Genomic DNA, 12,143 nt, shown 5'->3' with positions numbered 1-12,143 from the left:
TGACCAAATACTTATTTTTCACCATAATTTGCAAATAAATTCATTAAAAATCCTACAATGTGATTTTCTGGGAAAAAAAATATCTCATTTTGTCTGTCATAGTTGACGTGTACCTATGATGAAAATTACAGGCCTCTCTCATCTTTTTAAGTGGGAGAACTAGCACAATTGGTGGCTGACTAAATACTTTTTTCCCCCACTGTAACTACAAGGTTGTTGATTCATCCTCAGTTTTCTCCTATCACAGCCATTAAACTCTCTAACGGTTTTAAAGTCACCATTGGCCTCATGGTGAAATCCCTAAGCTTTTTCCTTCCTCTCAGGCAACTGAGTTAGGAAGGACACCTGTGTCTTTGTAGTGACTGGGTGTATTGATATACCATCCAAAGTGTAATTAATAACTTCACCATGCTCAAAGGGATATTCAATGTCTGCTTTTTTTATTTTACCCATCTAGCGATAGGTGCCCTTCTTTGCGAGGCATTGGAAAACCTCCCTGGTCTTTGTGGTTTAATCTGTTTTTTGAAATTCACTGCTCAACTGAGGGACCTTACAGATAATTGTATGTATTGGGTACAGAGATGAGGTAGTCATTCAAAAATCATGTTAAACACTATTATTGCACACAGAGTGAGTCCATGCAACTTATTATGTGAATTGTTAAGCACATTTTTACTCCTGAACTTATTTAGGTTTGCCATAAAAAAGGGGTTGGATACTTATTCACTGAATACTGCTTTTCATTTGTAATTAATTTGTTTAAAAAATTGAAAAACATAATTCCGCTTTGACATTATGTGTTATTGTGTGTAGGCCAGTGACAAAAAAATCTCAATGTATTCCATTTTAAATTCAGGCCGTAACACAACAAAATGTGGAAAAAGTAAAGGTGTGTGAATACTTCCTGAAGGTACTGTATTTTCCTGAGATTACACAGACCCACAAAGAATTTGAAACAAATCCAATCTTGATAAACTCCCCTATCTATTTGGTGAAATACCACAATGTACCACCACAGCAGCAAGATATGTTACCTGTTGCCACAAGAAAAGGGTAACCAGTGGAAACAAACCCCATTGTAAATAAAACCTACATTTATCTGTTTATTTATTTTCCCTTTCATACTTCAACTATTTGCACATTGTTACAACACTTTACATAGCCAATAATATAACATTTGAAATGTATATATTCTTATAAAACTTCTGTGACTGTAATGTTTACTTTTATCTTCTGATTGTTTATTTCACTTGTTTATTTCCCTTTTGTATATTGTCTATTTCACTTCAAATAAAATCAAATCCAATGTTATTTGTCACATACACGTGTTTAGCAGATGTTATAGCGGGTGTAGTGAAATGCTTGTGCTTCTAGCTCCGACAGTGCAGTAATATCTAACAAGTAATATCTAACAATTTCACAACATATACCTAATACACACAAAATTAGTAAGGATTGGAATTTAAAGAAAATATATATATATGGACAAGCAATGACAGAGCGGCATGGACAAGATACAGTAGAATGTCATAGAATAGAATGCAGTATGTACATATGAGATGAGTAGTGCAAGATATGTAAACATTATTAAAGTGACTGTAAACATTATTAAAGTGACTAGTGTTCCATTTCTTAAAGTGGCCAGTGATTTCAATAGGCAGCAGCAGCCTCTAATGTGCTAGTGATGGCTATTTAACAGTCTGATGGCATTGAGATAGAAGCTGTTTTTCATTCTCTCGGTCCCAGCTTTGATGCACCTGTACTGACCTCACCTTCTGGATGATAGCGGGGTGAACAAGCAGTGGCTCGGGTGGCTGATGTCCTTGATTATCTTTTTGGCCTTCCTGTGACATCGGCTGCTGTATGTGTCTTGGAGGGCGGGTAGTTTACCCCCGATAATGTGTTCGGCAGACCGCACTACCCTCTGGAGAGCCCTGCGGTTGCGGGCGGTGCAGTTGCCATACCAGGTGGTGATACAGACCGACAGGATGCTCTCAATTGTGCATCTGTAAAAGTTTGTGAGGGTTTTAGGTGCCAAACCAAATTTCTTCAGCCTCCTGAGGTTGAAGAGGCTCTGTTGCACCTTCTTTTTTCTTTTATTTTTTATATATTTTTTTATATATATATATATATTTTTATATATATATATATATATATATATATATTTTGTCATTTAGCAGACGCTCTTATCCAGAGCGACTTACAGGAGCAATTAGGGTTAAGTGCCTTGCTCAAGGGCACATCGACAGATTTTTCACCTAGTCGGCTCGGGGATTAGAACCAGCGACCTTTCGGTTACTGGCACAACGCTCTTAACCACTAAGCTACCTGCCGCCCCGACTTCACCACACTGTCTGCGTGGGTGGACCATTTCAGTTTGTCGGTGATGTGTACGCCAAGGAACTTGAAGCTTTCAACCTTCTCCACTGTGGTCCTGTCTGTGGATAGGGGGGTGCACCCTCTGCTGTTTCCTGAAGTCCACGATCATCTCCTTTGTTTTGTTGATGTTGAGTGAGAGGTTATTTTCCTGGCACCACACTGCCAGAGCCCTCACCTCCTCCCTGTAGGCGGTCTCGTCATTGTTGGTAATCAAGCCTATTACTGTTGTGTCGTCTGCAAACTGATGATTGAGTTGGAGGCGTGCTTTGCCACACAGTCATGGGTGAACAGGGAGTATAGGAGGGGGCTGAGCACGCATCCTTGTGGGGCCCCAGTGTTGAGAATCAGCGAAGTGGAGATGTTGTTTCCTACCTTCACCACCTGGGGGCGGCCCATCAGGAAGTCCAGGACCCAGTTGCACAGGGCGGGGTTCAGACCCAGGGCCTCGAGCTTGATGATGAGCTTGGTCTAGGGTGACAGGTAAGGTAGAGGTCATATTATCCTTGACTAGTCTCTCAAAGCACTTCATGATGTTCAGTTACCTTTACTTTCTTGGGTACAGGAACAATGGTGGCCATCTTGAAGCATGTGGGAACAGCAGACTGGGAAAGGGAGAGATTGAATATGTCCATAAACACACCAGCCAGCTGGTCTGCGCATGCTCTGAGGACGCGGCTAGGGATGCCGTCTGGGCCGGCAGCCTTGCGGGGGTTAACATGCTTAAATGTCTTAATCACGTCGGCCACGGAGAAGGAGAGGCCACAGTCCTTGGTAGTGGGCCTCGACAGTGGCATTGTGTTATCCTCAAAGCGGGCGAAGAAGGTGTTTAGCTTGTCTGGAAGCGAGACGTCAGTGTCGGCGACGTGGCTGGTTTTCCTTTTGTAGTCTGTGACTTGCTTTGTAATGTAAACATATGTTTCCCATTATGAAGGGAGGTCTTCACGGGATGCCTGCCATCTCTGTCTAGATGGGAGGGATAAGTATGAGAGAGTGGAAATATGGATGTGTTTGTCCTTTGATATACTGTCCAGTGTCGTTGTCCATATTTCATCAACTTAGTTATATGCATACTTTCATCATTACACCCTGATCCATTATTCTTAAGTAGTTGTGTGAATGAGAGTAGGTGATGTCATTTTGTTGCACTATCATTTTGTTATTTTTGCTCCCTCTCTCTCCTCTCCTCCTTTTATCTCTGATCACAGGTGATGAGCTGCACCTGTGACAGAGGGGAGGTGTATTTATTTGGGTGCTATGGGGTGGGGCTTAATGTCTCGTGGGTTCTGGGGCTGGGAGAACATGTGAGAGGGTGTGTCCGTGATATATTGCCATCCGTACCATGATTTGTTTGTTTGTTATTTCCAGCCTGAGGGCCATGTAAGAAGCTTTATTAAGTGTCCCTTTACTTTTCCTATGATACAACGTGGTCCTGAGTTTCATTCAATACGGTTCAGGCAACGGCCTGTTTGTGACACCCATGCCAATAAAGCCCTTTGAATTGAGAGAGAGAGAGAGAGAGAGAGAGATAGAGAGAGAGAGATAGCTGAAGTTATGCCATCCTCTAGCTGAAGTTATGAAATTATCTAGTTGAAGTTATGAAATTCTCTAGCAGAAGTTGTGAAATCCTCTAGCAGAAGTTGTGAAATCCTCTAGCAGAAGTTATGAAATCCTCTAGCTCAGGGTTTCACAAACTTAGCCCTGGGCCCCCCCACGTTTAGTTTTTTTGCCCTAGCACTACACAGCTGATTCAAATAATCAAAGCTTGATGATGAGTTGGTTATTTGAATCATCTGTCTTGTGCTAGGGAGGCAGGACCAAGTTTGGGAAACCATGTTCTAGCTTAAGTTATGAAATCTAGCATAATTGTGAGAACACAATGTTTATAGCAGAGGGGTGTATGGTTTGTGAACCCTTAAAATGTCATGAGAAACATTCATGTTGACACTCTCTTACCACATATTTGAGTGTATATGTGTGTATCTGTGTGTGTGTGTGTGAAGTACTCTATCATCTGGCAGTACAGGACAAACAAAGCTATTCCCAGAGGTCTATATTTAACAGTCTGGTGGGAAGTGGCCTAATTTGGGAAACGTTCTTTCCAAACACACACTCCTTGCTTTTCCAATCAGCACACCCAGCTTCCGACTAAGTGTGTCACAGATATGGACACAGCTTGCTTTCACCATTGGTGATTCTCACCTCCCTTAACCACCAATCAACATAAGGGGGGTGCCAATATTTAGAACGTTCTGATGAGGGATGCTTTGAGCTGTTTGTCATTTCTATTGATCATGACGGTGAACACATAATTGTATTAATTCATTTATATTTATTCATTTTGATGTATTACCACACTGATTGTGGTACTTTATTGAGGTCGTATTGATTTTACCTGGAAAAGTTACAATGATAAGTACTAAATAAATACCATACTGACTGTTTGGATAGGTTGTGGTTTAGGTATGACTCATGAGTTAGGGGTATCACCCTCTTGTTTATGGTACCTTAGTGAGTCACTCAGAGTGTATGTCTGTATATGGTATGCTATACAGTACATGTCATATGGTACATAAGCCTCTTTGCTCCCGGAGACCTGTACACATTGGGCTCCCGTCGCTGAAGGCTACATCCCGTATCCCAAAAAACATATTTACCAGCCTTTCTGTTGCTGAATGAGAATCTATAATCTGGAATGCCTTACCAGTCGATAGGGGTTATTTAATGTGTGCACTACGGTAAAATAAACCTTTATATCAAACTTTTCTGAAGCGCACTCCCTAGTCCGCATACTCCGTAGTAGTTGCCATGCGAGATTACCGTGTGATCTCAGATGCAAGAGCACCTTTAGGGAGATACAGAATGAATTTGGTAAACTCAGGAAAACTTTTATTTTCATACATTTAATAACCCATACCAACTGGTAAGGCATTCCAGATGATAGATTTACCTTCGGTGATGGGAAATGTTTATTGGAAATAGATATATCGGAGGGCTGGTGAAAATGTTTTTGGGTTCTGTGTTCAGGTCTCCCGGAGCGAAGAGGCTAACGTACCATATGACATGTACTGTATAGCATACACTCTGAGTGACTCGCTATGGTGATGGTTATGTCACTTAGTCCGCCGTACCTTGGTGAGTGTATGTGCTATGGTATGCTACACAGTATATGGTTTACCAGCCATTGTCCAGTACCTTGGTGAGGTCCAGGTACCTCCGAGGCTCGCAGCCTGCAGGGGTCAGGGTGGTGGGGGATGACATCCTGTTTAGGAGCAGGGCTGCTTTGGGCCCTCTCAGAGCCATCCTGGCCTGGCTCGGTACCAGAGACCCAGTCTGGGTCAGCTTGGATTGGAACAACTGCTGCACCAACACACTCTCACTGGCTGTACAGGGGAATCACACACAGAGAGAGAGAGGGAGGGAAGGGAGTGGAGAGGGAAGAGGGAGGAAGACAATTGGAGAGAGTGGATTGGAGGAGAGGATCAGTGGGAGCAGGAGAGGAGGAAGGAAGGAGAGAGATAGAGAGAGAGAGAGAGAGAGAGAGAGAGAGAGAGGAGCAGACAGGAGGCATGAGGGGATTAAGAGGAGAAGGATGGATGGAAGGAGGGAAGGAAGGAAAGAGAGGAGAAGTGAGGGGGAGGCAATGGAGCAATAATAGCCATGTAAACAATCAGCTCCATAAGAGAGTAGGCTGAGCATGCTGCCACAGAACACATGAAGCAGCCCTCGAAAACAATGAGATCTTTGAGAGAGGCATGTGTGTGTGGGAGGGGAGTGTGTGGTGTGGTGGTGAGAGAGAGAGAGAGAGAGAGAGATAGAGAGAGAGAGAGAGAGAGAGAGAGAGAGAGAGAGAGAGAGAGAGAGAGAGAGAGAGAGAGAGAGAGAGAGAGAGAGAGCTAGAAGGCAGAGAGAAAGAGAGAGAGAAAGAGAGAGCTCTTGAAAGGAAAACTAAACAAGAGTCCTAGACTGGTTGTAGGGAGTAATGACTGTGGGCTCCAGAGGTAATTGTCTCTCCAATGATGTAATCACAATCCCCCAAACCCCCACCACCACCACCTGACGACTGAGGCCCACAAAGAAATCTCCATACATACCGCTCAGCCCATCCTCAGCCCCCGCCCTCACACACCCTTCAGTCTGAACTCACCTTTACCCTTTGGTATATAGGAAATGGATGGGAAGGATGGGCTGAGATGTATCCACAGGAGGCTGCTGAGGGGAGGACAACTAATAATAATGGAGTGAATGGAATGGTATCAAACACATGGAAACCATGTGTTTGATGTGTTCGATACCATTCCATAAGTCCGTTCCAGCCAGTACTATGAGCCCGTCCTCCCCAATTAAGTTGCAACCGGCCACCTGTGGCTGTATCATATTATCTGAGCTGGAAGTATTTGTGGGTATGTATGTTTCTGTCCAAAGGGAGAGAAACAGGAATGTATGTGTGTGTCATAATGTGTGTGCATGTGTGTCTTTATGTGTGTACATTGTGCGTATGTGCACAAAGGAACAAAAACAAGAGAGCGGGACAGAGAGAGGTACAAAAGCCAACTCTGAAGGGGTAGCCTTGATTAGGCGCATCATGTAAATTACAGCAAACCACAGTAATTAGCCCTATAGACGCTAAGCTAGCTGCTCCTGGCTCTTACACAAGGTCTGCCTGTGTCCTGCTATGCTTGGCTCACAACTACACCAGCACACATCTGGCCATGCTCAATAGACTATATACCCACTACTGCTGCTAACAACACACCCATCATTAAGAGACCTCTTGCTGTGTGTATGAGTTTGGATGAGTGCTCTGGACGGGTTGTGTGTGGGTCATTCCATATTAATTCAATCACTTTCTGACAGCACCCCTTCCAGACATGTTTGCCCATGGTAGAAGTGGTCAGAAAGTGACTTTTTGGACCTGAATGCCAAAACATTCAGAAGGTAGAGGTGCTCAAAGTTGACCCATTTTGCATACCCCATCCTACCGTGAGACATCAATGTCTTCATCACTTTAAAAGATAAATGGTTGAGTTTGATATCATTTGAAAGATTACCAACAGGATTGTCAAACTATTTGATCATTTATTGAAAAAAAAGTTTTTTAATAAAAATGATTAAATGTTTTACTTTTAACGTCAATTATCTAAAAACGTGTATACTCAGTGTTTTCTCATTTTCACATATGTTGTAGCTTAGACCCTATTTTCCATTGTCTGAGGTGTTTGTGTTTTGCCTGTCATCGGTTGAGACACATCATTCTCTTGAATACTGGGTGGGTGTCATTTCAATCATAGAAACATAATTTTGGAACAGACCTATCCCTTCAAACCACTACAATTTAACTGGTACACCATTGACATTTAATTGAATTTTTACGTTTTAATTACTATCAGGAAGATGGCCACCAGTCCACCCACCATCGAATGACAACTTGAATTGGAATGTCTATTTTCGTATTTATATTTAGATGATTTCAATAGGTTTCCTATGGAAGATTGACAGTTTAATATAAAACAATGGATATTTCCACTCAAGCCAACATTCTTTGAAGTGTGGACCTCCAACCATCTTGTGGACCATTTGAAATTAGAAAATTTGATTTAATTTATCAGCCAAAACATGACACCCACCCTGTATTCAAGAGCATGCTGTGTCTCAACCGATGGCCGTCACAACACAAACACCTCAGATGATTTGAAATAGGGTGTAAGCTACAACATACACTACCGGTCAAAAGTTTTAGAACACCTACTCATTCAAGTGTTTTTCTTAATTTTTTACTATTTGTAGAATAATAGTGAAGACATCAAAACTATGAAATAACACACATGGAGTCATGTAGTAACCAACATTTTTTTAAACAAATCAAAATATGTTTTATATTTCAGATAGTTCAAATAGCCACCCTTCGCCTTGATGACAGCTTTGCACACTCTTGGGATTCTCTCAACCAGCTTCACCTGTAATGCTTTTCCAACAGTCTTGAAGGAGTTCCCACATATGCTGAGCACTTGTTGGCTGCTTTTCCTTCACTCTGCGGTCCGACTCATCCCAAACCATCTCAATTTGGTTGAGGTCGGGGGATTGTGGAGGCCAGGTCATCTGATGCAGCACTCCATCACTCTCCTTCTTGGTAAAATAGCCCTTACAGAGCCAGTAGATGTGTTGGGTCATTGTAATGTCATTGTAATGTTGAAAAACAAATGATAGTCCCACTAAGCCCAAACCAGATGGGATGGTGTATAGCTGCAGAATGCTGTGGTAGCAATGCTGGTTAAGTGTGCCTTGAATTCTAAATAAATCACAGACAGTGTCACCAGCAAAGCACCCCCACACCATCACACCTCCTCCTCCATGCTTTACGGTGGGAAATACACATGCAGAGATCATCCGTTCACCCTCACAAAGACACGGCGGTTGGAACCAAACATTTCCACTGGTCTAATGTCCATTGCTCGTGTTTTTGGCCCAAGCAAGTCTCTTCTTCTTATTGGTGTCTTTTAGTAGTGGTTTCTTTGCAGCAATTCGACCATGAAGGCCTGAATCACACTGTCTCCTCTGAACAGTTGATGTAGAGATGTTTCTGTTACTTGAACTTTGTGAAGTATTTATTTGAGCTGCAATATCTGAGGCTGGTAACTCTAATGAACTTATCCTCTGCAGCAGAGGTAACTCTGGGTCTTCCATTCCTGTGGCGGTCCTCATGAGAGCAAGTTTCATCATAGCGCATGATGGTTTTTGCAACTGCACTTGAAGAAACTTTCAAAGTTCTTGAAATGTTCCGTATTGACTGACCTTCATGTCTTAAAGTAATGATAGACTGTCCTTTCTCTTTTCTTATTTGAGCTGTTCTTGCCATAATATGGACTTGGTCTTTTACACAATAGGGCTATCTTCTGTATACCCCCTACCTTGTCACAACACAACTGATAGGCTTAAACGCATTAAGAAGGAAAGAAATTACACAAATAAACTTTTAAGAAGGCACACCTGTTAATTGAAATGCATTCCAGGTGACTACCTCATGAAGCAGGTTGAGAGAATCATCAAGGCAAAGGGTGGCTATTTGAAGAATCTCAAATATAAAATATATTTTGATTTCTTTAACACTTTTTTGTTTACTACATGATTCCATATGTTTTGATGTCTTCACTATTATTCTACAATATAGAAAATAGTAAAAATAAAGAAAAAACCTTGAATGAGTTGGTGTTCTAAAACTTTTGACCGGTAGTGTATATGAACATGAACAAAACTGGAGTTTATGCGTGTTTAGATCACATATGTTAAAGGTAAAAAAAAATACAATTTTATTTAAAATGGTTTTTTTTTCAATAAATAACCAAATAGTTTGACAACCCTGTTTGTAAGCTTGCAAATGATATCAAACTCAACTATTTATCTTTTTCAGAGATGAAGACATGAATGTCTCATGGTAGGGTGGGGTATGCAAAATGGTCAAGGTTTCATTCAAATCAAAAGGGGTACAGTCAGAAATTGATTGAAATTAAATGGAACGACCCTTGTGTGTGTGTATTGAGTGATACTCACACTTCAGAACCATTAGCAGGTTTTGGGGGAGGGAGTCCTTGTTTTTCACCAGGGATCCTGTGAGGTCATAGGCCATCTACCAATCAGAAAACAGATATACAACAACATGTTAAAGGTCCACCTTTAAAATGCCAGATACACTCACCTGGTCTACGTTGTGTGTGAGTATGTTGCTGTGTGTGTCTTTGTGTGTGTGTGTGAGTGAGTGAACACATACTCACTTGGCCTGTGTAGTGTTTCACAGTGAAGGCAGGACCCTGGTCTATGGGTGGGGGGTTTCCATTGCCGTCCTTGGTTGTCAGGGAGATGCCGTGAGTGGGTGAGTTGTCGAGGTGTGTCTGTAGTCTCTTATAGAGGGTCTGTTCTGTAGGCCTCAGCGACTGACTCTCCTCATCCATCACAGACAGCAGACCTTGAGGCTTCTAGGGAAGATGGAGGACAGGGGTCACAGACATAGATATAGAATGCATAGAACCACGGTACACATGAACCTCTATATTTCATGGAGTGCAATGATGCAGGGTCAGATATTTTTCTGCTCCCTAATGTTTCAGGTTAAGATCGGAGGTAGTGTAATCTGATCCTAGATGTGTGATTGAGGGCACCTTTGTACCTCAAAATCTATTTAACCACACCCAAAACCAAAGCCTTTTTTAGAATGAGATATGTGTTGTTTTTCAAGTGGTTATCACAGTTCTTAAAGGGGCAGTGGTGCGGTGGGGACCACAGACACCAAAACATTACCTGGAAGAAGAAGTCTATAATGGCGGGCTGGTTGCCAGGCGACCGGAGTGTCTCCATGGCGACGGCCTCCTGTAGACACTCGGCCTGCTCCTGCTGGAACAGAACCTCGGAGACATACTGCCTCACACGCTCGTTGGTCATGTTCACACACAGCTGGGAAGACACACACAAGTTAACATGCAAGTAAATGGTGTGTGGCAGATTCACATTAACATTACGGATGTGGTGTTTTGTGCTTGTGCACGTAATTACATTACCCGACCCCCAGTAAAACCAATGCCGTCTGAAAAGGGCTACAGTAACATGTAGGCATAATATCCTAAAAAAGGGTTTCAGCATAGGCCTAGGCTACTACCCATAGATGTATAGGCCTATGCAATCACCGCAAATGGCTGACGAGCACTTCCCGTGCTGCTCACATGCCTATCTCAAATCCATACGAATATTGTGGTTAAAAAAGTGCTAAAACAGTGAATATTGAGAGTTGAGAAATAATAATAATAATAATATTAAAGGAGCAATCAGCAGTTGCTACATCAATTTTTCAACTTAGAAATAATTTATATGTACCCATTGATTCTTAAAGAATATAACTTATAAATTCCATCATTTCGTGTTTTGTTGATGGAAAACACAGTCTCAGGCGCCACTCCAGAATCTCCCACAAGTGTTCAATTGAGTTGAGATCTGGTGGCTGAGATGGCCATGGCATATGGTTTACATCGTTTTCATGCTCATCAAACCATTCAGTGACCACTTGTGCCCTGTGGATGGGGGCATAGTCATCCTATGGGGACATAGCCATGGTAGCAAAATAATGGCCTGCCCAGAATTTTTATACATGACCCTAAGCATGATGGCATGTTCATTGCTGAATTAACTCAGGATCCACACCTGTGTGGAAGCACCTGCTTTCAATATACTTTGTATCCCTCATTTACTCAAGTGTTTCCATTATTTTGGCAGTTACTTGTATATTGCACAATGGGCATTAAGCATTCAATGCAAATACTCTTGCATTTCATAGTCAATTTGCTTAATACTGGGACAGGAGAGCTGTCACTCCCGTTACTGTACGCAATCATAAATCAACCTGCCAAATATTTCTGTCCAGTCAATGACGTTGCAGCTCGTGTCGTTACCATGCCAATTTTAATGGTGGCGCCCAGTCCCAAATAAACATTGGCTCTGAAATCAAAATATTCAAAGTTATGCAAAGTAGCAATTTCTGTATGACAAACACCCAAAACATGTATTTAGGGTTTGTTTAGATTGTTTTATAAGACCTAGCTTGTAAAATGGTTTCATTCCCGTTTAAGATGTATTGGATATCACAATGATATGTGAGAATCAACAGAAATAATTCAGTTGTGGGATATTTAATTTACAATTTACATTTGATTTAGTCTTTGTACTTTAATTGCATTTTAGACAAATTCTACTCTCTTGTCCTTAAGTGCCGTATATGACAGCGT

The 12,143-nt window shown here is 41.9% G+C and overlaps 1 protein-coding gene across 2 annotated transcripts in view; it reads right to left on the bottom strand.

Moving 5' to 3' along the window:
* LOC121571628 (unconventional myosin-XVI-like) overlaps positions 1–12,143 on the bottom strand; it is a 167,647-nt gene that overhangs the window by 64,348 nt on the left and 91,156 nt on the right. For both annotated transcript variants that reach the window (XM_041883205.2, XM_041883206.2), the window contains exons 22-25: positions 10,669–10,821; positions 10,146–10,346; positions 9,925–10,000; positions 5,572–5,759 (exon numbers count right to left, since the gene is read on the bottom strand). In XM_041883205.2, the coding sequence (XP_041739139.1) occupies positions 5,572–5,759; positions 9,925–10,000; positions 10,146–10,346; positions 10,669–10,821 (618 nt within the window). The remainder of the gene's footprint in view (positions 1–5,571; positions 5,760–9,924; positions 10,001–10,145; positions 10,347–10,668; positions 10,822–12,143) is intronic.

Source organism: Coregonus clupeaformis, chromosome 40 (genome assembly GCF_020615455.1).
Source record: "Coregonus clupeaformis isolate EN_2021a chromosome 40, ASM2061545v1, whole genome shotgun sequence".
NCBI classification, from domain to species: Eukaryota; Metazoa; Chordata; class Actinopteri; order Salmoniformes; family Salmonidae; genus Coregonus; species Coregonus clupeaformis.
Note: the sequence above shows the minus strand (reverse complement) of the source record. Positions and strands in the feature narration are given on the sequence as shown.